The sequence below is a fragment of the Mesoplodon bidens genome (genome assembly GCF_964165515.1).
Source record: "Mesoplodon bidens genome assembly, chromosome: 1".
NCBI lineage: Eukaryota > Metazoa > Chordata > Mammalia > Artiodactyla > Ziphiidae > Mesoplodon > Mesoplodon bidens.
The window spans coordinates 192722855-192746773 of NC_138176.1; the positions used below are offsets into that span (position 1 = coordinate 192722855).

The 23919-nt window shown below is 35.1% G+C and overlaps 1 protein-coding gene across 7 annotated transcripts in view; it reads right to left on the reverse strand.

Moving 5' to 3' along the window:
• WDFY3 (WD repeat and FYVE domain containing 3) overlaps positions 1-23919 on the reverse strand; it is a 279964-nt gene that overhangs the window by 133663 nt on the left and 122382 nt on the right. For all 7 annotated transcript variants that reach the window (XM_081250859.1, XM_081250861.1, XM_081250860.1 and 4 more), the window contains 6 exons: positions 20983-21092; positions 17013-17174; positions 12717-12909; positions 11215-11401; positions 9328-9494; positions 261-728 (listed from right to left, as the gene is read on the reverse strand). In XM_081250859.1, coding sequence (XP_081106985.1) covers positions 261-728; positions 9328-9494; positions 11215-11401; positions 12717-12909; positions 17013-17174; positions 20983-21092 — 1287 coding nt within the window. The remainder of the gene's footprint in view (positions 1-260; positions 729-9327; positions 9495-11214; positions 11402-12716; positions 12910-17012; positions 17175-20982; positions 21093-23919) is intronic.

The window sequence follows — 23919 nt, forward strand, 5'->3', positions numbered from 1 at the left end:
CATAAATGTTCTCAGTTTTTACCTTAAATTCTTTTCTACCACGACATACTTCTGTACCCCCCAACCCCCTGCCTTTCCCCAATTCCCCAACAGAGGCTGAATGAACAAGTTAACTTGTGGGAAACATTCACAAGGATCTCATAATAATGCACATTATTAAGTAATTCAAATCAATAACAAAATGACAGGCAAAACGTGAACAAAACACCCTGCTCAAAGCCCTTTGTCAAATAAAAATAAAATTATGGAAAGTGCTTTACCTTGTTCATTTAGTGCCTGAGTTGGATCCTTCAAGAGGGCAGCATATTTGTGCAAAAGGTTTACCATGACCTCCAGAAGGCCCACCTCCCTGAACACGTCTTTAAATATGTAGTCGTGTCGTGTAAACTTAAGAAGTGTTTTCATTGCAATAATGCTACAGTGGTAAGAAGAGCTAGATTTTAAGAGGATGCTAACACTAATAAGTTCTTTACAAGGGATATAATTTAAGCTAAAAACGACAAACTCCAGCATCTCGAAGTATTTGTTTTGTACTTCTGGGAGTTTAGAAATCTTTTCTGCAAACTGTGACAGTGTGTGCTGTGACTCTAGGATGAAATAATTGGCATTGTCAGCCATGTAAATATTTGTGATGGCATCAAGAATGATGTGGGCAAGGAAGTTGGTTTTTGCTTTTAAAAATGCATTCTGAAGAACTGCAAAGGCCTGGACGTTTCTCACACTGTGACCTAAAATAGAAAACAAGAGCATAAAACTCAGTGCTATGTGATATTTTCATCGTGGCAAACAAGTCTATTTATTTATTTATTTTTAAAATATGGAATTTAATAAATTTATTTATTTTTATTTATTTATTTTTGGCTGCATTGGGTCTTTGTTGCTACATGCAGGCTTTCTCTAACTGCGGCGATTGGGGGCTACTCTTCATTGTGGTGTGCTGGCTTCTCATTGCGGTGGCTTCTCTTGTTGTGGAGCATGGGCTCTAGGCACACAGGCTTCAGTAGCTGTGGCACACGGGCTCAGCAGTTGTGGCTCGGGGGCTCTAGAGCGCAGGCTCAGTAGTTGTGGTGCATGGGCTTAGTTGCTCTGTGGCATGTGGGATCTTCCTGGACCAGGGCTTGAACCCCTGTCCCCTGCATTGGCAGGAGATTCTGTTTTTTTTTTTTTTTGGTAAGCAAAATAATATCTTTATTTTTTTTAATTTAATTTTTTAACATCTTTATTGGAGTATAATAGCTTTACAATGGTGTGTTAGTTTCTGTTTTACAACAACGTGAATCAGTTATACATATACATATGTCCCCATATCTCTTCCCTCTTGCATCTCCCTCCCTCCTACCCTCCCTATCCCACCGCTTTAGGTGGTCACAAAGCAAGGAGCTGATCTCCCTGGCAGGCAGATTCTTAACCACTCACTGTGCCACTAGGAAAGTCCCAAAACAAGTCTATTTAAACAGATTATGAATTGTAACATCTATCAAGTATTTACTAAGAATACATCCTGTTTTCACCAAAGGTCTTCTTTGTCTTCAACAGCTTCAGTCATTTAATTAAAAATAAATTAACACTGTGCTTCCCTGGTGGCACAGTGGTTGAGAGTCTGCCTGCCGATGCAGGGGACACGGGTTCGTGCCCTGGGCCGGGAAGATCCTACATGTCGCGGAGCGGCTAGGCCCGTGAGCCATGGCCGCTGAGCCTGCGCATCCGGAGCCTGTGCTCCGCAACGGGAGAGGCCACAACAGTGAGAGGCCCGCGTACCGCAAAAACAACAACAACAAAAAAACCCCCAAAAAACACTAATTAATTTTTTAATGCAGCATTATGAATATTCTGATTCCAGAATAGTATATATTGAAACATCAGACTATTTTAGAAAAAATAAAGCAAATTATACAGGTCTAGGCTTCGGAGTTTGGATATGTGCAGGAGTGTCTTTTTATTATCTGTAAGATTGACCTTGACTATAAGAACAGTTACCTCTCAATGTGAAAAGACTTTCAGGCTGAAGAGGTAACAGGCATGAGTACAGCAAAAATGGCAGCAGGAAAACAGGAGGGGAAAAAAATTCTCTAAGTTCCAGTTTTACATTTTTAATTATAACATTAGAACTTCCATGAAATTTTAATTCGGAAATTTATTTTGTTTTCAAGCTGGAAGTGCAATTTGTTTACATACACATTTGTTAAAGCAATTTATGGCCAGCTACTAGCTATATTTATAAATATCTGATTTTCAAACACACCAACTGGAAAAAACAAAAATCTGTGTATAATAGCTCTTGTGAGGCAAATTAGTGACAATCATTATAAAGAAATTAACATAGGAAATATGTGAGGCAAATGAAAACAAGCGTTTGTCTATAAAAACTGTCTCCAGGTTCACAACCATTAGGAATATAGAGCATTTGCAAGAGTGACCAAACAGTTAACACAGAGCCTTACAGAATCAGCTGCATTTTAGAAAGAGGATAAACACAGAACGAGGGAAAAATACAAAATGGGTTAGAAAGACTGCTCAGAAATTCTGGTTTGGACATTATTTGAAAAATGCAAAGATTTAAAAAAAATCTTCAGTCTATATGTGACTTTAACTTTCTATTTGTTTATAACATACAAACTTATTCCATGTGTGCCAAATGTCAAATCCTTCCTTCTAGTTCCTTACTAATGTGATGCTTGCTCTTTTTGAGTACATCTTTACTTTTTATTACCTGTAGGTAGTCAAAAACCAAGCTTTGATAGACTGATGAACATACAAACGTACAAGTCTGACTACATGTGACTAATAAGGTTAAAGAATAACTCTAATCAGTATTTTGCATCTTTGGGCTATATGACAATATCAATTCTCACCATAAAGAAAGGAGTTAGAAAGAGCTGAACTTAGGGTAATGTGGCAAAATTTAGATTTTTCCGAGTTTAATTTTCATGATCTGGTTTTAAGTGATGTCACTGACAAAAGATAAGGCATATTAACCACCAACCCCAAAGAGCTGAACTGGACATAATGTGTAAAAATACACACAATTAAAAGTCAAATGTAGGGGCTTCCCTGGTGGCGCAGTGGTTGAGAGTCCGCCTGCCGATGCAGGGGACACGGGTTCGTGCCCCGGTCCGGGAGGATCCCGCATGCCGCGGAGTGGCTGGGCCCGTGAGCCATGGCCGTTGGGCCTGTGTGTCCGGAGCCTGTGCTCCGCAATGGGAGAGGCCACAGAAGTGGGAGGCCCACATATGGCAAAAAAAAAAAACCCAAAAAACTCAAATGTAAAATGTGGTAATCCTCGCATATAAAGATAACAGTAGAAATGCAGTGATCAGAGGAATTTTGGCTCTTTGTAATTTCTTTTTACTTACAGTAATGAATCTGCTCTGATTCATTACTTACTCCTTAATCCCCCTTGTTATCCAATTCATCTGGGGCCATTAGCAAGTCGTTAAAGTAGGTTGATCAGAGTAAATGACCAAGGAACATCAAGACTAACTGGTCTCCAAGACCAGCTTCAAGAGCAGAGCATTTTAACCAATGGAATAACCAATCAGTTTTATACTAACATGTAAAATTCAATCATTCCTGTGACTAATCCAGAAAAAGATTTTGTAATATTATTTCCAAATTTAGTACACCTTATATACAATGAAACTAAACAGAATCTAATAATTTGGCTTTCTATCAGGAAAAATGATCTAAAGGAATGTCAGAACTCTAATTCCAAAATCAGTGGCATACACATTTGAAGTGTTGATGGTATCAGGAGTAATTATTCAGGACTGTCATAGCCATTAAATTCCTATAATATTTAATTGGGAAGGGAGCATAATTAAATCTAAAAGAAAATTAAAAGATTGCTCTATATGAGACAGGAATATCTCCTCAATATTGACACATAAATGCTCTACTATTTTAACTAAACAGATGTATCCTGTATAAGTTTCAAAATTTGCATTAACTGACTAAAATCTGTTTAGCACACAAATAACTAAAATAAGAGTAAAGTAAGGAAATCATTCTAACAGATGACAATCACCATCTCATTACTCTCAAGTCTATATAAGCAGAAACAAAAGAAACTCATTATTCTAAGGTTTAGAAGAACAAGTGTATATACAACAAAGAATAGAGCTTTCCTATTTCAAAATCTAATGTAAAAGTGAACGCTTGAAAAAAGAGCCTATATGACACAAGCATAAGCAAAATGTAAAATGAAGTAAGAATAAAGGTCTAAATAAAGAAATGCAAGTGTTCATTCAGAATACAGACACTGAATATTATTTTGCAGATTCCAAGTCACCAGAGTTAGATTTCGTGCAACACCGCAGAGGACTGCTCTGAGGAGTAGAGATGAAAAGAAAGGTGAACAGTTACAAAGACACCTATGGAAATCCAGGTGAGTGATCTACACAGCCTCAACTAAGGTAGTGGTAGTAGGGCTGTTACCAGAAGGGAGGAAATTAATAAATGTTTAGGAAGTATAAGACAGAAAGTAACGAATGAATTACACATGTGAGTGACCAATCAGAATGACAGCTGGCTATAGACAATCCTCAGGGTTATACTCCCGTAAGCCAGCTGAACATGAGCCCTGGCCACATTTGCATCCAATATAAAGTGAACCAGAATAGATAAAAAGCTCTCAAAAGTAAACCCGTGATGAACAATGCAAGGCACTTTGGTTACTAGCGTGAACAAAAATATGAGAAAGGAAAAAATACATTATCCTTTTATATTGGTTAATGTGTTATGAGAATTAATGTGTTACAAGACAATGCTTGTAAAGGTGAAGCCACAGAAGAGTTCTGAAAAAGACAGTTACGGTCTTTTTTTATGAAGAGATATATTCTCTATTAAACATGTATTAAAAGCACTCGCTGTGTTTAGGGAACAAATTTGGAAGCTATGGAGAGCTATGAATTACAGAGTACAACCTTGTAAAGATGTTTCTAGCATAGTTAAGGTAAAAAACCACCATGGAGTTGTTATTAAACAGAAGAACTGCTACATTTTTCTTTAATTTCCTTCTTTCGAAAAATCTATCTGCTGGTAAGGATACAAAGTTTTATAAAAAGCATTTGCTATATAATATAGAAACAGGAGTCATTTTCAAGCTTTAACATACACACACAAATACATTTACCAGCTTCACTAATAACTCAGTCTACTTTTTCTTTTAAATTTTATATTTCTATACTGTTTCACTTGACCTAAAATCAGCAGTAAAAATAAGGTAGGTAAACTGTATCTATGTATAGAGCAATATAAGGCAGATATATTCATGTTTTCTCATTTAAATGTAATTATCAATGAATGGGTAAAAATTCCTTGGTAACAGGAATTTTCTTTTCATAGATAATCAAAGGGAAACCAGTGAAGTCAAAGAAAGTATTCCCTGAAGTACCCCTAAGAAATAACTGACAGAAAGTATGATAGTGTCAAATATATCAGAATATACACAGTTCCAACTTATAAATATTCCAGACCAAAGAGTTAAAATCTGTAAAGGACTATCACTGCCTCATTCTATCAATGTTTAATAAACATGGCCTCATCACAGCTGGATTTCCTCATCTCCATTCCTGTGCAATAGTCCATTATCTCTCCTATAAACTACAACAAGCATCCAAAATGAAATTACAAAAACAATTTTATTCACAACAGTATAAAAAAGAATAAAATATTTAAGAATAAATTTAACAAAAGAATTGAAAGTTCTACACAATGGACACTATAAAACATTGCTGAGAGAAAATACTAGGACCCAAATAAGGGATAGTTGTACGCTCATGAATTGAAGGACTCAATACTGTTAAGTTGTCAAGTCTCTCCAAACTGATCTACAGATTCAATGTACTCCCAATGAATATCTCAGCAGGCTTTTTTTTTCAATAATTAACAAATTATTAAATTCATATGGAAGTTCAAAGGACCTAAAATAGCCAGAATAATTTGGAAAACGAAGAACAAAATTGGACAACTTAAATGACTCTATTTCAAGACTTTAAAGATATAGCAATCAAGACCATATAGTATTGGCTTAAGGACAGACACATTAATGGAGCAGAAATGAGAAAGAGTTCCAAATGTACCGTTATATAATCTTTTTCAATAAAGAGTCCTAGCACGTGTGCATATCCATATTGGGAAAACAAACAAACAAACCTTACTTCCTACCATATACAAAAATTAACTTGAAAGGTATCATAGACCTTAGTGTAAGAGTTAAAATATGAAACTCCTAGAAGAAATCAGGAGATCTCAGTGAATTTGGGTTAAGATTTCTTCAGTATGAGGCAAAACCCACAAATTTTTTTTTTTTTTTTTTTTTTTTTGCGGTATGCGGGCCTCTCACTGTTGTGGCCTCTCCCGTTGCGGAGCACAGGCTCCGGATGCGCAGGCTCAGCGGCCATGGCTCACGGGCCCAGCCGCTCCACGGCATATGGGATCCTCCCGGACCGGGGCACGAACCCGTATCCCCTGCATTGGCAGGCGGACTCTCAACCACTGCGCCACCAGGGAGGCCCCACAAAATATTTTAAAAGTGATAAACTAGACTTCATCAAAATTAAAGACTTGTGGGCTTCCCTGGTGGCGCAGTGGTTGAGAGTCCGCCTGCCGATGCAGGGGACACGGGTTCGTGCCCCAGTCCGGGAGGATCCCACATGCTGCACGGCGGCTGGGCCCATGAGCCATGGCCGCTGAGCCTGCACGTCCGGAGCCTGTGCTCCACAATGGGAGAGGCCAAAACAGTGAGAGGCCCGCGTACCACAAAAAAATATAAAAAAAATAAAAAAAATAAAAACTTGTGATCTTCAAAGATACTACCAAGAAAAGGCACATCAAGACTAAGAGAACATACTTACAAAATGTATGTATCTTATAAAGGACTTATCCAGAATATCTGAAGAACTCTTAAAATTCCAATGAAAGAAACAATCCTATCAAACATTAGACACAGAGATCTGAACCAAAGTAGAGACACAGACAGAAAATAAGAACATGAAAAGATGCTTGAAATATTTTAGAAAAGGTAAATTATATAAAAAAAGATACTATTACATACTTGAATATCTAAAATTAAGACTAATAACACCAAGTGTTTCTGACGATGTAAAGCAAACTTTCATACATAGCTGATGTGAATGCAAAATGGGACAGCCACTTTAGAAAATAGTTTGGCAGTTAGTTTCTCATAAAGTTAAACATAAATCTACCATATGAATCAGTAATTCCACTGCTTGGTATCACCCCAAAGAAATGAAAACATATGTCCACACAAAGACGTGTTTTATACGAAAGTTTCTGGTACATTTATTCATGACAGTTAAATAAACACCATCAACTGCTGAATGGATAAACAAATTGCAAGATATCTAAGCAATGAACTACTATCCAGAATTAAAATGGAACTTCAGAAATATGCAATAACATGGATAAATGTTGAAAATGAACAAAGCCAGATACAAGAAACTACATAATTTATGAGTCTAGTTTATGAAATTCTAGAAAGGGCAAAACCAAAGCAGATAGGGGAAGAGGATAATGAGGGGGACACTGAATACTAAAAGGAACAAGGAAACTTTTAGAAGGATGGGAATATTCCATATCATGATTACGGTGGTGACAGCACAACCACATGTATTTACCTAAACTCATCAAACTCAACACTTAAAATGGATACATTTCAATATGTACAAATTATACCTCAATACTGCTGACAAAAAATAAAACAGATTCCATATTCCCTTTATGTGGAATAGAACTATCTACTTTAGCCTGTATAATTACTCTACAAAGTAGGTCATGGGAAAGAGATAATTTTAAGTTATAAATGAAACTCAAAATGATCTAGCTTGACCCATTCATTTTATAGAATATTACATCAATGTTTCTGAAGAAGAAACTGATATCTAGAAAGGTTAGGTCACTCATGGTTACCTGAATTCTCTTAGGGCAACATCCTTTCTAGCTAACCTTGTTTTTATAAACATGTCACTGAATTCTCAAAATAACCCCCAGAGGTGCTAGGTTATGTACGTATCATCCCTGTTACGGATGAGACAAAATCAGGCAGACATATGAGGAAGGTTAATTTAGATGCATTAATTAGCTCATTATAGTAGTGTAATTACAAAATTATACTTCTGTAACTAAATATTATGTCAGTGTTACAAGCAGATTGAGTAACCAAATGAAACAATGAAATCTAAAATAGGATGTATATTGCTGAGCTATTTTTAGTTTGAACTCATAGAGAGAGTTAATTGTAGAATACTCAAACTAGAGTCTACGAATTAGAAGAGTTAATTTGATATTGTTCCTTAATATTAAATAAAATGAAGCCTTGAACTGCTCAGTAAGATATTCCTAGATTTTGCTTATTTAAAAAGTTCTGTATAACCTATACACTGAGGGTACATCTTATGAAAGTAAGTTTGACAACTTCAATCTAAGTTGTGACTTTTCAATATAATTTTCTCCAGTAAATTAAATTTAGGATATTCTAGTATATCTATTTATTCTCACTGACTTAAAAATTTATAACTGCTAGCTTCTATGTCATAAAATACATAGATAATGTACTGTGAAATTTAAATAACCAGACATACTAATATTTTTTGGCTAGTTAAATTTTACATGCAAATATCATAATTGTATTGAATACTTAGTATGTAACAATAATGTGAAAGGAACTATTAGAGGCCTGTGGGCTCAGATTCTTTCAGAATGGTTATTATGCATTTAAAAAATGAAAATAAATAATAAACCTAGCTTGCACTCTTACATAATTAAATGTTATTAATTAGACAATAAATTTTCTTAGTAAAAGATCACTAGATGAAGAACCAAAGTTAGGAAATCTGAACTATAAAATTTATTCTCTGATCCGAAAATATGTAATGTAACCTCTCTGTACCTAGGTTTGCTTAAATAAAATATAAGCATGTACACCTGTGTTTTCTATATACCTCCTATATAGAGACAGATATAGATATCAGAGTGTGAATCAAGTTCCATCCACATAAATTGGAAATGTGTGGAGTGTCAACATTCGACAGAGGCATGTTTGGATTATTAAACTGTTTGAACATTAAAATGAAATACTAAAATATAAATCTTACTGCTTTTTAAAATATTTTCATATTATTTTCAAGTATTTGATCTGCTAAAGACTGTCACTCAAGAAATTATACCATAGAAAGCACCAACTTTAATGAAAAACAGCATATTACCTTTCTATAAATAACAAAAATGAAGAGCAATCAAAATCTGACTAATTCATTCTTTCTCTATTTCTTTAAGTGGCTCAGAATGGGGGGGAAAAAAAAGACTCACCTTTGCCTGCAGGCTGAGGTACTGCAAATCCAGGCAATAAAAAGGGTGCCCCTGTGGTAATACCAGCTGGTTTTAGTTCACTGACACCATATGTTGTTAGGGAAGTTATCAGATTAACCAGATCTTTCAAGGCATCTTTGGATTCTGCCTCTTTTGCTTGTTCCAATCTAGGAAAAGTATGATTTAGCAAATATGTTTTCTCTTGTGTTGTATTTTCAAATTTAATACAGAAAGAAAATTTCAATTTTATATGCAATACATAAATGTATAGAGTACTACAAGAAGTTTCTTCTTACATTTTTTCCTATATGAAAACATACTATTTTTATAAATCTACAAATTTTATTATAAGATATGATGGTGCATTTGAAAGAAATTATACCAATAGTCAGGACACCTGATAAATGCTGATTTTGCCACTAACAGTATTATTTTAGGTAAATCACTAATCTTTGGTATAGAAAGTCTCTATAATATAAAAGGATTAGATTAAATATCTCTTACGTTCCTTAAGGCTCTAAGGTTATAAAAGTTTCACTGTTTGTAACCAAAAACCTTATCAACCATTTCTTTCCTAAGAAATTTTCTGTTAATTTTTTTTTTAACATCTTTACTGGAGTATAATTGCTTTTCTCTGTTAATTTTAAAAAGTGAATTCCTTGGGAAGATTTGTAAGACTTTATCTGTATTTCATTAATTAATTCAAATACTCACATTAGAGTACATTTAAATAAACTTCTGAGTCTCTAACAATTTTTGCACTTCTTATTTCCTTTAAGTTGTTTTTTTAATGTGAAAAGTTTTGTTTTAATAATATTTTCATACCATACACAGAATGTTGTAACCTGTTTTTTTCATTAACTAGTGTTATGCACATGCCTCTCCGTGTTAGTATAAACTTGCAATAGGTATGCTGTTAATGGCTATAGAGAGCCAACCATAGATTTGGGGAGTGGAGGGTGGGACAGCTAGTAGATACCAGAATTCAGGAGCACTAACATGGAAAAAACTTTGTGTGCCTTAGAATTATATCTTTAGGATCAATAAACATAAGTGAAATTATTTTGTCAAAGAGTGTCAACATTTTTAAGGCTCTTGAATTCTCAAAGGACTGCATCAATTAGTAATGTGAATTAGTTATTTCATAAACTTTCATATGTCCTCGTTTGGAAATTAGGATATATATGCAAGATTATATTCTTGGGGGTTGCCTAGTATTAAGTAATGGCAATGAGGTCAAACTGGTGTTAGAAATAAAAAGTTTACAAAACAGTGCTGGTTTACAGTAAATCAAATGATTTAAAAATAATTAATGGCCCAGGAACAACTAGCAAGACAGGAGTATCTTCTTCCTAATAAACTTGTAACCAGCCATTTTCCCAGTATATACGTGGAACATTTGGGATGAAAAAGAAGGCTAGTGAAACATTTTTAGACTGACATTTGTTTTATATATACATTTGTAATGTCTCATTCAATCTACAAAATTACTCGTTATTAACTACATTAATAATAACACTGGAGTTACTGATAAGGAAAATCAAAAATATAATTAAGCAAGAAGAGTTTACACTTCAGGAAGATGTTAATTAGTTCATTCAAACTCTTCTCCCTCAGCTACTAAAGAAGAGCAGATTTCTTCTTCACATCTGACCACTGACTCCACTGTTTGCAGCCTACATTTTCCAAATTAACTCTAAATTCATACTTTGAACTCTCTTGACAGAACAGGAATAAAAAGAAGTGATTAAAGCTAAGAGGATAAAGTATACATTAAATAAGTGATTAGTTGATTTCTTCTTCCCTATAAGACCAAACTACATTGTTTCCTTTGATGAAAAGACTGAGTAGAAATTTAAAATATATTCTTAAATTATGGGGTTTTACCTAAGCAAGAGATCACAAAGGAAACTGTATCCTTGCCATATCCGAAAATCATCCAAAAGAGTTTGGGAAACATCACTGGAATCTTTGAGGAAACAAGAAAGCCCAGCAAACATTTCAACAATTTCTAGGGGAGACAGGTCATCTGATTGCTGCATATTCTGAACACACGTAGATAAACATTCTTTTTCTGTAAAAATAAAGAACTGAATAAGTATATACATGTATAATTTGTCAACTGCTTAAGAAAATTTCCTTCATTCTTAACTGGTGTTTAATAAAACATTAAATTTTAGTGTATCTATAAAATATTGTAAGATAAATGTTACACATTCTAAAAGCAAATGTAAGATTCAAATTGATTGAGGAAGCTCTGCCTCTAAGTAGTAAACAAAGGGTAATACAGGAGGTATTAAAAATTAGTTACATTTATTACAGTTTTTACATCATATTTAGATGTTTTACTATTCAACAAAATGACTGCCTGCTGCCATATGATACTTTTGATCTTCATGAATATAGTAAAAAGTGGAAAAAATAAAAAAACTGTCTTGTAAGTTTAAGAAGAAAAATCTACTAATTAGTTAAAAGTTCAAATTAGAGTGAATATAGACTACTGACATACAGAATACTTAAGGAAATAAAGTTTTAAAAGTTATGTTTGTAGTATATATTTACTAGTTTAAAACACAGTTATACCCCATAATGACTTTTGGGATTGGAGGTGTTTCAAAGAAGACATTCCCTCTCTTACCTTTAATGAAATTTATTTGCCTTAAGAGACCCAGTGTCACGTAACAAAAACTAACAAGATTTAACATAAGAACGCAGGCAAGAAACACTGAATGACTCACTGACCTCAGGTAAGTGAATAGTTGTACTAAAAATTATTTTGAAAGATTTTTCAGTTTATGTGTATCTATATCTGTATCTATCTATCTATAGATATATATACACATCTATATATATATATACGTAAATGGACTATTTGAGATGCTACAACTGTCTCCTATTTCTCCTAATTAGACATTTTAAGGGATAGTTGACACATATTTATATATGAGTTAAACAGAATGGACAATTTCTCCTCAGTGCTGATAAAGAATCTACCTAATTTTATTTATGCTGCATCAGACAGATTGCCTACTTATGAAATATCTTCAGAAAGACTTTAACTATAGCTTCTCAAAAAAACTCTTTTTATTCAGCAAAAAAGGAGGGAAGAACAGGCTATGACATAGAACTTACATTATATTACAATCGACCATTTACATAACAAAGCAGTTATTTTAACTCTTGTAGATATCCATCATTTGGAACATAAGAATTTCTTATATCTGAAATGCCTCACAAATAAAAAATAAATTTTTTTCTCCTGACATACTTTTAATTTAAAATAGAATCTTTGGAGAATTGAGAGATAAAAACAAATTTCCCATCGTATGAGGAGAGAAAAGTGGAGGAAATTCAGAGCACCTAAAATGAATACATTACGAGATATTCACCGTGAATATACTTCACCACATTGACACTGAGACCATGACGGGATATGGTCATAAGGACTTCTCCGGCACTCTTCCTCCAAGGCAGGTTATAGGGAGGGCACCAAGAGGTTATTGCACTGAATAAAAGCTGGAGATCATCTTTTTGAGCCAGCTCCTCGGCCGGAGAAACAAAACTGCAGAGTTTCACTAAGATCTAAAGAACAAACAAAATATGTACATAAATAAATGAATGGTTGGGGAAAGGGAGGAGCTAGAAAAGGACTAGATCTGATTATTAAAAACTCTGAAAGTTCAGGGTTAGTACTGAGTGATATCATTAAAGCCACAATGATGAGTGCTCTAACTTAGGCAACATTAAAAAAGACACCTACAATTTAGAAGTGTGTTATGGTAAGACAGTTAATCACCTCTACTTTTATCAGCTTATTTAAAAAAAAATCTTCTATGTTTACCATCCTCTCTTTACCATGGTATTTTTTTTTGCATTGTTTCACCCTATCATGAAACGGAATAAATCAAAGGTTAATTTTCAAGATCAGCATTCTAGTTTTCTATCGATAATTTGGTTCCTTAATTCTTAGTTTGTCTTAGGTGAAATGTAATTTTCTTCTCTAAAAGGAACAGTTTTAGGGAGACAAGAAAGTAAAAATAGGTTTTTTAAAAGTAAAAGTATTCTCAAATAGTTCCAACTTCTATACAAGTAGAAGGGGATATTAGAACTAAAAAATCATCTTAATTCAGAAGTATCAGTTATGTCTAGTAGCCAAAAATCTTCTAAAGCATGATTCAACACTTCTTAAACCCTGGAATGAGAACTTATTCCTTACCTATGGTTTGCAAAATACACACTGCACAAGTGTTTACAGCCCTAAGGGCCTGCTACTTGGGGAACGCAGCTATGGTTTCTGCCCTCAATGGACCTTTTTCTTCTAATCTTGATTTGGTGTCAGAAAAAGTTAATTTTCCTTCTCTGTGCTAAAGTTTCTCATCTAAATATTTTTTAAACTTTATAAAATAAATAAAATAAAATTGGAGTATTTTAATATTTGTGGGGAAACTACTAAACAGAAAAAAGTATTTGAAGTATCATGTTTTGTCTGAGAAAGCTAGGTCTTCCTTTTCCTATTTCCTTCAATGCAAAATTTTACTTAAATACAAGAATTTCTAATTCATAGCTGCCAAATATCAGGGAAAAAAATTAAGAATTCAGAGAAACAACAAAATATTTATAAAATCTGTAAGTACAGGCAATCCCCCCCACCAAAAAAATGTCTGGAGACACAGTTGGATACCAAATTTCCATTCATACATGTAACGTGTATCTTTTTCATATGTGTTAAATGTAACAAAAAAGATATATGAAAAAAAGATAATCAATTGCAGCAAAAAAAAAAAAAAAGCTCAGAAGAGTGTATTGTTGATTATACTTTTTGTTGGTTTTCACATTACCCTTATGTGATTAGAGGGACAGATGTCATTTCTCTAATCTGTAACATAAAAACAAACCTGAAAATAAAATACTTTTTTCCAAATCAAATCTTTGTTCTCAAAAATAAGCTAGATTTAATTCCTTGATGTTGACTCTTAAGATAACTAGTTCTTAATCTTCAAAGGCAAAAGGATTCTTAAAATAATCTAGTATAATCCTTTCAGTTTACAGAAGAGAAAACTGAAGAGTCTACTCATTCCTTTTTGGCCCCTACACTAACCACTTCTATTTGTAGGGACTCTGTTATAAAGTCCAGCCAACTGTGGCACAGCAGTAATTGGCCACATCAATGCAAATGGAAATGCAAAAAAAAAAAAAAAAAAAAAAGCCTACATGAAGCAGTACCAACTGCTAAGGTCCCAGGAAACCATCTGTCACAAAATATAAACATAGGGATTTCATCTATCATAAACACTATGTGTTCTGAAAACATTTAATAAGTTGTGTCCACTGTTTTTCTAGACAAAATGATGAAAACAATGTCCAGCCTGCAATGAGGAACTAAAAAAGGTAAGTGAGGCACTAAAGGAGTACCAGACTAGGTGGTGGGACAGCTGGGCTGTAATCACTGCCATGCACCTGCTGTGGATCGGTTTCCATAACTGTAAATGAAGCATTTCACTTAAATTTTCTTTTGAGTTCCTTTTGGCCTTTAACATTCAATGATTCCAATATGCTAAAATGAATCTCACATTTAGTTCAAAGTCAGCACCCAGTGTTTTCAGATACAGAAGAAATTAAGTTTTAGGGAAAAAAATCTCTGCTACTTATTTAGTGTTAAATATATAAAATTCAGCTTCCTCATGTTGTGTCTAAGTGAGATGATGGATGTTCACTAAACACTGTGGTCCTTATTTCATGATGTACGTAAGTCTAATCACCATGCTGCACACCTTAAACTTCAACAGTAAGTAATTATAGTTCAATAAAGTGTAAGTCAATTATAGTTCAATAAAAGTGGAACAAAACAAAAATTCAGCTTCCATTGATTGCCTAAGGTATTAATTAGTTCTACAGAAGGGCTTTTTTGAAACAGGGCTCTAGTCTGATTAGCAAAGACTAACCCACTCCATTCATCAATGTCTTAAAATAGCTTTAATTCCTATGTGATTTACTCTCTTATTTATTCCCACTGCTCTTCTTATCCAATCTAATTGAGGGCTTAGATAAACCTTAGGTCTAACCCCATTTCTGCCATTCACTCACATCATCATTTTTGAGAAAAACAGAAGCTCTGAAGTCATGGATTGTCTTGTAAATTAACACGAGATAAGGGATGCTAAACACCAGCACAAAAGTATCTAATAAATCAAGGTTCAATAAATATTTTTTGAATTAGTATTTTATTGATAATCTTGTCTTTTCCTTTCTAAACCGTCTTGGTCTCCCTCTTTCCGATCTTCATTGCTAGACCTCAACAAAGCCTGGAGCATTCCTGGAGCAACGACCCCAGTTACACCAGGTGTCATCAACATGGGTCCCCAACTCTACTGCACCTACTGCAGATCCACTGTTCTCTCTTCCCACTCTCACAGATTATGGAGCTGGTGGTGGCAACAGCAGGAATCACAATTATTTATTAAAAAATAAATATTTTTCTTTCATGTCTACTATGTCTGAAGCAAAGAACCATAGCTTTGGTTATTATTCATTTAATCTTTCCCCAAATCCTTGGCATCTTATTTCAGAAAACGGGACTCAAACAGGTGTTGGTATTTTAAATTGAGGCATAAAAACACATAACAAAATTTAACCATCTTAAATCATATGCAAATATAGGGTACAGTAGTGTTAACTACATGCACATGGTTGTGCAAATCTCCAGAACATTTTCCTCTTGCAAAACTGAATCTCTGTAACACCGACCAACAACTTTCTTTTCCCCACCTCCCAGCCCCTGGTAACCAACACTCTACTTTTAAAAGTTTGACCACTTTACTTATAAATGGAACCATGCAGTATTTATCGTCTTGTGTCAAACATGTATTTTTACATGGACAGATTATATTCTAAATGTTTGTAGTTTGCTTGTTTTGAAAATTTTCTCCCAAGAAAGGATATCAAAATGATGACAATATTTCCAGGTTAGCTAACAAAGGTATACTTAATCTGCTAATGCTATTAAAAGAAGAGTGGCGGGGCTTCCCTGGTGGCGCAGTGGTTGACAGTCCGCCTGCCGATGCGGGGGACGCGGGTTCGTGCCCCGGTCTGGCAGGATCCCACATGCCGTGGAGCGGCTGGGCCCGTGAGCCATGGGCGCTGAGCCTGTGCATCCGGAGCCTGTGCTCCGCAACGGGAGAGGCCACGACAGTGAGAGGCCCCTGTACGGCAAAAAAAAAAAAAAAAAAAAGAGTGGCAACAGTGGGAAAGAAGGGCTTTATAGGCAGGGAGCAGAGGAGGTGGCAGCAGCCACTAAAATAAACTGTCTTTTCTAAGCCAAATATTTATAGGATAAGGACTTCCTATATATAGACAGCAACAGAACAGAATTTCTTGACATTAGAAGAAATATTATGCAAAACTTAATTATATTGTCAATAAAAGTTGTTTAGTTCATTTTAGAGATGTTTTTGCTATATCAAAGGTAACCTCTGTTCAGAGAAACAAACTTGTTAATCCCTCATCCAATATTTTTCAAAAGAAATGTGCAGATTCAAGAAATGTGACAGATGAGATAAAGTGAACTTATAATAAACAGGATGAAATACCATAGAAAATGGAATAGGCAGGACATCTATTTAAGGAGTGTACCTGTTACACTTTAAATAGAGTGGTATAGATGGCCAGGCAAATAGCACCTTCCATACCTGTACAAAAACTTTCTGGAGTAGTCCACGACGTTCTGCTAGAGGTAGCTCATTCTGTGCACCTCCAACTGCCTCAGGCACATGTGGAAGGTCAAAAAACAGATATAAACATTTAACCAGGGTGGAAGGCACTGACATCGTTGTCATGCAGTCCACGGTTTTCTGGAAAACAAACCGATAAATAAGTGAATAGACAGATAGACAGATAGACATAACTGTACTTGGTATAGCTAAGTAAGCTCAAATTTTAAGCCAGAAAATTATATATCAAAATAACTTTTTTTTTTTTTTTTTGTGGTACGCGGGCCTCTCACTGTTGTGGCCTCTCCTGTTTTGGAGCACAGGATCCAGATGCGCAAGCTCAGTGGCCATGGCTCACGGGCCCAGCCGCTCCGCGGCATGTGGGATCCTCCCGGACCAGGGCACGAACCCGTGTCCCCTGCATCGGCAGGCAGACTCTCAACCACTGCGCCACCAGGGAAGCCCTATATCAAAATAACTTTTTAAATGCCTGAAAAAAAATTAAAATGACTCCACGCTGACAAATACATATTTCCTATTTGGACAAATTTGCTGTAACCAAATATTGATAAGTTTGTTATTTAGTAAGGTATTTATTAGGTTGACTATTAAGAGGCAGCATGTTTCAAAGAACATAAACTTTAGGATTTAGAAAAGATTTTAACCATGAACTTATTAGGCAAACTAATTTTGTTAGACCTCACCTTTCTCTCCTATAAAATGGATATAATAGTACATATCGCTTAGGGTTAATATGAGGGTTATATAACAAATGCAAAGATACATTGAGTACTAAACTTGCTTTACTATCACTTTTATTTTTATTGTAGATTCTTAGGGTTGGAAGGGCACTTGAAGGATATAGCCATCACTGACGCAAAAAAATTTCTCCATTATTTTCAAAGATTACTAAAGGAAGAAATTATAGACATTCTTATGGTGAACATTTCAGCACTGTTAAGAAATATGCTATAATAATTATAAAAAACTTTCCATGGTACAGTTTGGAATAGAAAGTTTTTCCATGCTGGAGATCAACAGGTTAGCATCATCTGTTGATCTGTTTATTAATTTTGACATTACACATTTCCTGAATGCCTAGGGTATGTCAGTCAGTGTGTTGGGAGCTCGGCATGCAATGATGAAGGATCCCTGCCCTTCAGAATACTGTAGTCTAGAGCAGAAGCAGGTTTGTTAATAACTATGATTTAATCTCTTATGTGTAACAGTGGTAGTACATTCAGGCTAATAGAAAAGGGAATGATCACCACTGGCAGGAGTAGAATGGAAAAGTGTCGGAATTAAAACAAGAGGGGAAAGATCACCTGGAAGATACACAGGAGCTTAGGCCATATGGTACAGAATGTTTCAGGAACCTGAGTCCAAAACTGCTGACTCCTGAAAAGCCGCAATAATAATGTCTAGTCTTTAATGAGTGTTTATTATATAACAGGCATAAAGCTAAGCACTTTAAATACACGCTCTCACCTATTTCTCAAGTCATCCCTACAATGTAGATAAGGTAGATTTTATTACTATACGCTCCTTACTTTACAAAGGGAGCAATTGAGGCTCATCACTTATATACCCTGTCTGGGGTTAGAGAGCGGGTTAAGTGGCCCACGGTTTGTACATGCTCAATGACCTATGCGTGTGGTCTCCCATTTTAGTTTCACTTTTAATTTGCTGGGATTGGAGACCCAATGAAGTGTTACAAAGGAGTTATAGAATCAGATTTTAGAAAATTAGCTGGTGATAGTATAGACCATAGATTAAAGAGCAGGAAGGCGAGAGCAATTAGGAAACTAGTACTGAAAACCGTTAAGAACGGCCGGGCCTGAACTAATGCAGTAGCCAGGTGACGGGGAGGAGACAGAGCCTAAGGAACAATCCTTTACAAGATCCGGCCCCTTTCTACATATCCACTATCATTTCCCTCCTCTAATACTCAAAAGCTCTCTGCAGTTCTCATCTACCATTTACTGTTTCTAGACACCCCATGTCTCCACCTGACTCTCAATTTAAACGTCTGTTCATGCCTGAAACTTTCTTTAATTCCTCATCTTTCTTCCTACCCTCACCTACAAAATTTACAACTCCATTTCTATTTTCATAGTACTACATATAGCCCATTATTGCATTTTATGGTATTATCTTCATCCACTTCATCTCTGTCATCTACATGTTGATTCAGGACCATGTTTTTGCCATCTCTATCTCACTGCTGCCAACAGAAGATAGCATGCAAACAAGAAAGTCAGCTCAAAACATAACACTGAATTTTCTTTTTAAAATGTCTTTTTCCAGTTAGATTATTACTAGCTATCCCTTCATATTAAGCAAAATGATATGATTTTTCATTTTCATCTTATAACGGATAGATAAAAGTACAACTGGGTATACAAACTGGTAATCGGCAACATTTGTAATTTTTTTTAAGTGATTCTTTTCTCCTGATTCTTTTCTTACACTTTTAAATTGGTCTATCCATTTGTGCCCATTTAAGTTAATACACATTTACTGATTTTCTACCATGTTCTAGGTGTTATGGTATGACAGTCTATGCTCACAAGAGAGAGAGAAAAACAGTGCATCTACAGAAAATATGAATAAAACTTAGAAATATTCCAATTAAACACTATTATTTTATGTATTATTCTAAGCCAAACCAAACTTTGGTACAGCAACATAGAGGCATTTATAGTTACCATCGATAGCAAGTAGAATTGGTATTTTGATAGTCACTTGATATGGCCATAGATACATGAAAACAATGGTCTACTTTAGGACTATCTGAAGGTTACTTAGTACTTAGGGTGAATAAACATCTCCATTTGCCCAGGACTGAGGGGTTTCCTGGGATGTGGGCCTTCTATGCCAAAACTCAGATAGTCCCAGGTAAATCAGTACAAGTTGGTCTTATTCGTTTTCTGATTTAAAAAACAAAACATAACACAATATTGTAAATCAACTATACTCCAATATAAAATAAAAATTTAAAATAAAATAAAATAATAAAATAAATAAAAAACAAAACAAAAACCCAGCAAATGAAAAAGGAAACAGGCCATTCCAAAGAAAAAAAATTCAAGTGCTGCTTACTTTAGGCTAGTAACTGGTTTCAGGATATGGTTACTAAGAAATGTGCACTGTTTCTCCGGCGGCCTGTCACGGTAGTATGATCGGTGTCACATTTACTTTTGTAAATTCCATGAGGTATTTGAAAGCCCATAGTAATTTAGACAATAGTCATTCTCAAGATTGGTGTGGACTTTGAAGGTAACTATACTCTGGATTTTAGAAGGCTGAATAAACTTCCTTCATCCCCAAAACATCACAGGTCACAAATCGGGTATTCAAACAGCACATAAATGACTACATGCCATATGTATCATGACAGATGCTTAAAGTTGACTTAAAGGGAAAAAAAGCAATCTCCAGAAGAAAATCAAGTAGTAAGGATATATGTATTATCATGAAAATGACAATATTTCCTTATTTTGCATACAAGTTAGAAAAATTTTAAAGTATTTTCCATGTCACTTATTCCTTATTAGCTAAGTGACCTTAGATGAATCTTAGATGACTCTTCCAAGTCAAAGTTTCCCTAAGATGGGTTACAGAAATGCAGTTCCTGGGCTACTTCCCTCCAGCCACAGGTAGCCCATCTCTTTGCCCGGTGTGCTGTACAAATGGTACCATGCTTTATGTGTGCTATGATGTGACAAAGATGGAAAACACTGTTCTAATTTAAGCATTTCCTCATGTGTAAAATGGAAACATTAACCTCTTTATAGAGATGTTGTGAGAAGCATGAAATAATGTGTAAGAAGAATTAGAAGAATACACAGATTATCATAAAATCTTATTTGGATATGATGATAAATTTAATTTCACAAAATCCCAAGAGGATAAAAAGATGTTTCAAACATGAAAGCCAAGAACTTACCTGACCAGAGGATGCTAACAAATTAATTGTTGTCAGAAGCATCCAACCTCTACTGGCTTCTTCACTCTGATTGATTTCTAAGAATTGGACTATGGCCCGACTTGCAGCCTCTATAAAACCAAAGGAAAGTCATGAGGTGGAGAGAAATCACATACAAAATACGTTAAAGAGAGCAATGTTTTAATGGCATATGTAGATGTCATCATATCAATACAGAAATGTAAAAGTCAACCTATATATTTTAGGAAAAGGTGCATCACAAACTAGTCAAAAGGAGTCATGGAATAGGGGAAATTTGAGTTAAACCTGCCTGGAAAACAAGTCTCTCTAGAAACTGGGAGGGAGGGATGGAAACAGAGAGATTAGGCACACTGTATTAAAACAAAAGTGTGGCTAGAGGAATAATCAAGAGGAACAACTGTAATAACATAGGGTTCACATTCTAGAAGAGCATATGTTCAGAATTAGAGTCTAATATCAATAGTATTGACAGAAAATGCCTACTTACGGGGGAAGGTAAGCTAAGGGCTGTCTGTATTTGACTCTTTGGGCAAGAAGGAGCAAATGTAGTTTCTTGAGCAAATTAGATGATTAAAGGATTATTTTAAGACTATTAATTTAGAGTGATGTGTATGACAAACTGCAAGGGCAAAGAGATTGATGGGGGAAACAAATTAGGAGGTTGGCTCAGTGACACACACAGGGGGTGACCTGAACAGCTGACATTAGGAAGAGATAAAACAGTGAGGGAGTCATTCATAGAACTGTAGTGTTGGAAGAATCTTTGAAAGTCAACTTAGTTGATTATGTTTTTAAGGATAAGGGAAAATGGATAAATCCTTAACCATGCATTTAATTTTATCAGCACAGAGTTCATCAATTTTTACATTGGAATAGGAGATGAATTAAAGTCAGAAAATAAGTCCAATCTGTTCACTGTAAACCAATATATCAGGTTACTAACGTATACTTACCACATGTCATAAAGATACAGGATGTAGAATAGAATTTAGATTACCTTAGAGGTATTCTTTCCTTTAAGACATTTAAGACAATCAAGATAAAAGTGTTTTATTCAATAACTGAATGATACAAAACTTACACATGATACTGTGCTGGGCATATTTCATCTTTATATACTTCCATTTGAAAGAACATGTTAAAGGAAAATTTTTAAGATACCTTATTTTTACTGAGTCTTAACTGTACAACAAGCACTGCTTTTTTTTGTCTGTTTTGTTTTTGCTGTACGCGGGCCTCTCACTGTTGTGGCCTCCCCTGTTGCGGAGCACAGGCTCCAGATGCACAGGCTCAGCGTCCATGGCTCACGGGCCCAGCCGCTCCGCGGCATGTGGGATCTTCCCGGACCGGGGCACGAACCCGAGTCCCCTGCATCGGCAGGCGGACTCTCAACCACTGCGCCACCAGGGAAGCCCAACAAGCACTGTTTTAAGTGCTTGCAGATTCAACTCATTTAATCTTTATGTAGAACCCTGTAAGTTGTTTTCTATTCTTAGACCTCTTATTACAAATTGAGAAATGGGAGAGGATAAGTAATTTGCCTGGAGTCAGGGACAGAACTTTTATTCAAATCCAGGCTGCTTAGCCTGTAAAAGATAAAGATAGTGATAAAAAAATTTTACTGGAAAAGAGAAGTCAACAGAACCCTGGCTTACTTCTGGTATTCAGTATCTGGTAAATGTTGAAATTACTGTATTCATGCTCACTGATTTTATAGTCTCTTGCCCCTCTCTAGAAAACAAACACGATGGGAGCAGACTTTGTCAGCCTTGTTCAGAGCTGATCCCCAGTATGGAGCACATCACTGGCACTAAGTGGGCACTCAATAAACACCTGTTAAATGAGTGAATAAATCAACCCAGGGAGATCAAAGAAGGACACATTGAATTCAACTTCTCAAGAACATCAGGAGGTTTGCATTTATTACGGGTAACAAAGATTCCTGAAAGGTTTGAAAGGGGAGTAATACAAAGAAAGCAATGTTCAAGGCTGATTAAATACAGAAAGAAGAAAACAGATAAAAGAATACCATTGAGAAACCATCTTTAGCAATCATGGTTTAAGATCATTGGTAAAAACTAACCTGCAAACTTTTCCTGCAAGCCTACAATGGACCCCAGCCATTTGTTATATAACACGAGCAGTCTTTCCTTGATAGGAATTAAATGCTCATGTAAGGAAAACAGCTCCTTACCAGTTCCCTAAAATTCTTAATCAAAGGCTGACATGCTATGCTTTCATTTCCTAGGCTTCTTCGTAACCCAGGCGACTTTGGTTTTAAATTGTGCATTTCCAATTTCGTAAGTCAACATCTTAAAAAAAAAAAATACCTGCAGTCTTCAAACTGCTTATTTTACAATTAAACCAATGTAATAAAATTCTATTTCATTAAAAAAATAAACATTGATTGGTAAATCAACTGATCAATACCACCTATGTCTCTCACAGAGGGAAAAAAATATTTTGAAGAACTAAGCCTACTTTAAAAGATAAACAAATTTATCTCCCTGGTACAGAATCTAGAAACCTACAGATGAGACACATTTTGAGTGACTCCAGATTCCACCCATAGTACTTAACACTATTAACATTAAAAGAAGTTTGGACAAATATGTTTTTTCACTGCTATTCAACAAGTTGCTAATTATGAACAATGAATGCCAATGGTTATTTTGAGAACCAAAACACCAAAAATGTACTCTTGGTTTGAAACAGTTCCATATATCTATCTGATCAATGGCATTTACAAAAAAGTGTGTGGTTTCTTTCGTTCTGGTTGACAATGAACATTAAGATATTCCTCAAGATAAGAAAAGACAATGTATTTTCAAAAGTGTCCTATTTGTTATTAAACATTACAACAGTTCAGAAGATTGCTGAGCAGATTAAATGAGATAATACTTATGAAAATAAACC